Source organism: Eimeria acervulina, genomic scaffold (genome assembly GCF_000499425.1).
Source record: "Eimeria acervulina Houghton genomic scaffold, Eah_scaff1720, whole genome shotgun sequence".
In the NCBI taxonomy this organism is placed as follows: Eukaryota; Apicomplexa; class Conoidasida; order Eucoccidiorida; family Eimeriidae; genus Eimeria; species Eimeria acervulina.
This window is the reverse complement of record NW_013550135.1, coordinates 1,348-2,778: the sequence shown is the minus strand read 5'-3', so window position 1 is coordinate 2,778 and position 1,431 is coordinate 1,348. Positions and strand designations below refer to the sequence as shown.

General features: G+C 49.9%; 1 protein-coding gene across 1 annotated transcript in view; it reads right to left on the bottom strand.

Annotated features, from left to right (window-relative positions):
- The window catches only part of EAH_00062540 (hypothetical protein, conserved), a gene marked incomplete at both ends in the record, with an annotated part of 2,018 nt that overhangs the window by 259 nt on the left and 328 nt on the right, over window positions 1–1,431 (bottom strand). Inside the window, one exon of the mRNA XM_013396871.1 lies at window positions 57–1,313. Coding sequence (XP_013252325.1) covers window positions 57–1,313 — 1,257 coding nt within the window. The remainder of the gene's footprint in view (window positions 1–56; window positions 1,314–1,431) is intronic.

Genomic DNA, 1,431 nt, shown 5'->3' with positions numbered 1-1,431 from the left:
CTGCTGCTGCTCTACCTGCTGCTGCTGCTGCTGCTGCTGCTGCTGCTGCTGTTTACCTGATCTTAATATTGTGCGTTTGATCTTCACGATATTATTTGATGTAATTTTTTCTAAGTTTTTTGTATATTCACACAAATTTGCTGCTCTGCTTAATACTACAACAGGGATTTGTTTAATTGCTACTGCTTCTGCTTCTGCTGCTGCTGCTGCTGCTGCTGCTGCACTTCCTGCTGCTGCTGCTGAAGGGCTTACAGCAGCACTTTTATATAAACCGCTGTAGACTAAAACGCTCGGATCGAAGCGGCAGCAGCCAATAGGCAAACTACCGTAGCAAACTTCATCACCCAGCCACTTCACAAACTTATTGCTGCTGCTGCTGCTGCTGCTGCTGCTGCTGCTGGTGATGTTGCTGCTGGTGGTGGCCGTTCGTATGCTGCTGCTGTCGGGCGCAGGGGCGTCGTGGGTGACTGTGGGTGCTTCAGCTGCTGCTGCTGCTGCTGCTGCTGCTGCTGCAGCATCGCGTGTACGTACACCGCAACCCCGTATTTCATCGATTGCTTGCTGTTCGCCTCTCCACACTTCAGTTGGCCCTAAAGAATCTACGACACCCCTGTAAGGCACTCCTCCTCTACCTCCTGCAGCAGCAGCAGCAGCAGCAGCAGTAGCTGCTGCTGCTGCTGCTGTTGCTGGTTGCGTTTGTGGGGCTGCTGCTGCAGTTTGAAAAGTGAGAGGGCCTGCGGTGATGTTCAGGTTGAAGGGATGGTGTTTCAAGGGTTTCTGCTGCTGCTGCTGCTGCTGCTGCTGCTGCAATTGCTGCTGCAATTGCTGCTGCTGCTGCTGCTGCAGTAGCAGCAGCATTTGTTTATGCTGCTGCTCTTTTTCTGCGTCATTTTGATTGGATGGAATTACAAACGGCGGTTTGCTGCTGCTGAGTGCTTTGAGTTCGTCTGAGTCGAGGAGTACGGCGCTGCTGCTGCTGCTGCTGCAGCTGCTGCTGCTGCTGCTGCTGTTATCTGCGGGTCTCTGCGCCACAGGAGATCCAGGTAAAGATGTCCACTGCTGTGCAGAAGCAGCCGAATGAGTTGAGGCGTAGGCGCTGGTGTATGCAGGTGCTTCTTGCATGCATAATTGCTGCTGCTGCTGCTGCTGCTGCTGCTGGAGAGCTGCAGATACACCCCAGCTAAAGCTGCTGCTGCTGCTGTCCAATAGACACCCAGGGGCTCGACATACTCCTGCTGCTGCTGCTGCTGCTGCTGCTGCTGCGGGGTCTGTGTGTGTGCCGACGTACTTCAAGCAAAAGGCAGTCTCTCTCCCTAACAAATAAAACAATAAAAATAATATAAATATAAATATAAATATAAATATAAATATAGATATAATATAAACGTAAATATAAATATAAATATAAATATAAATATAAATATAAATATT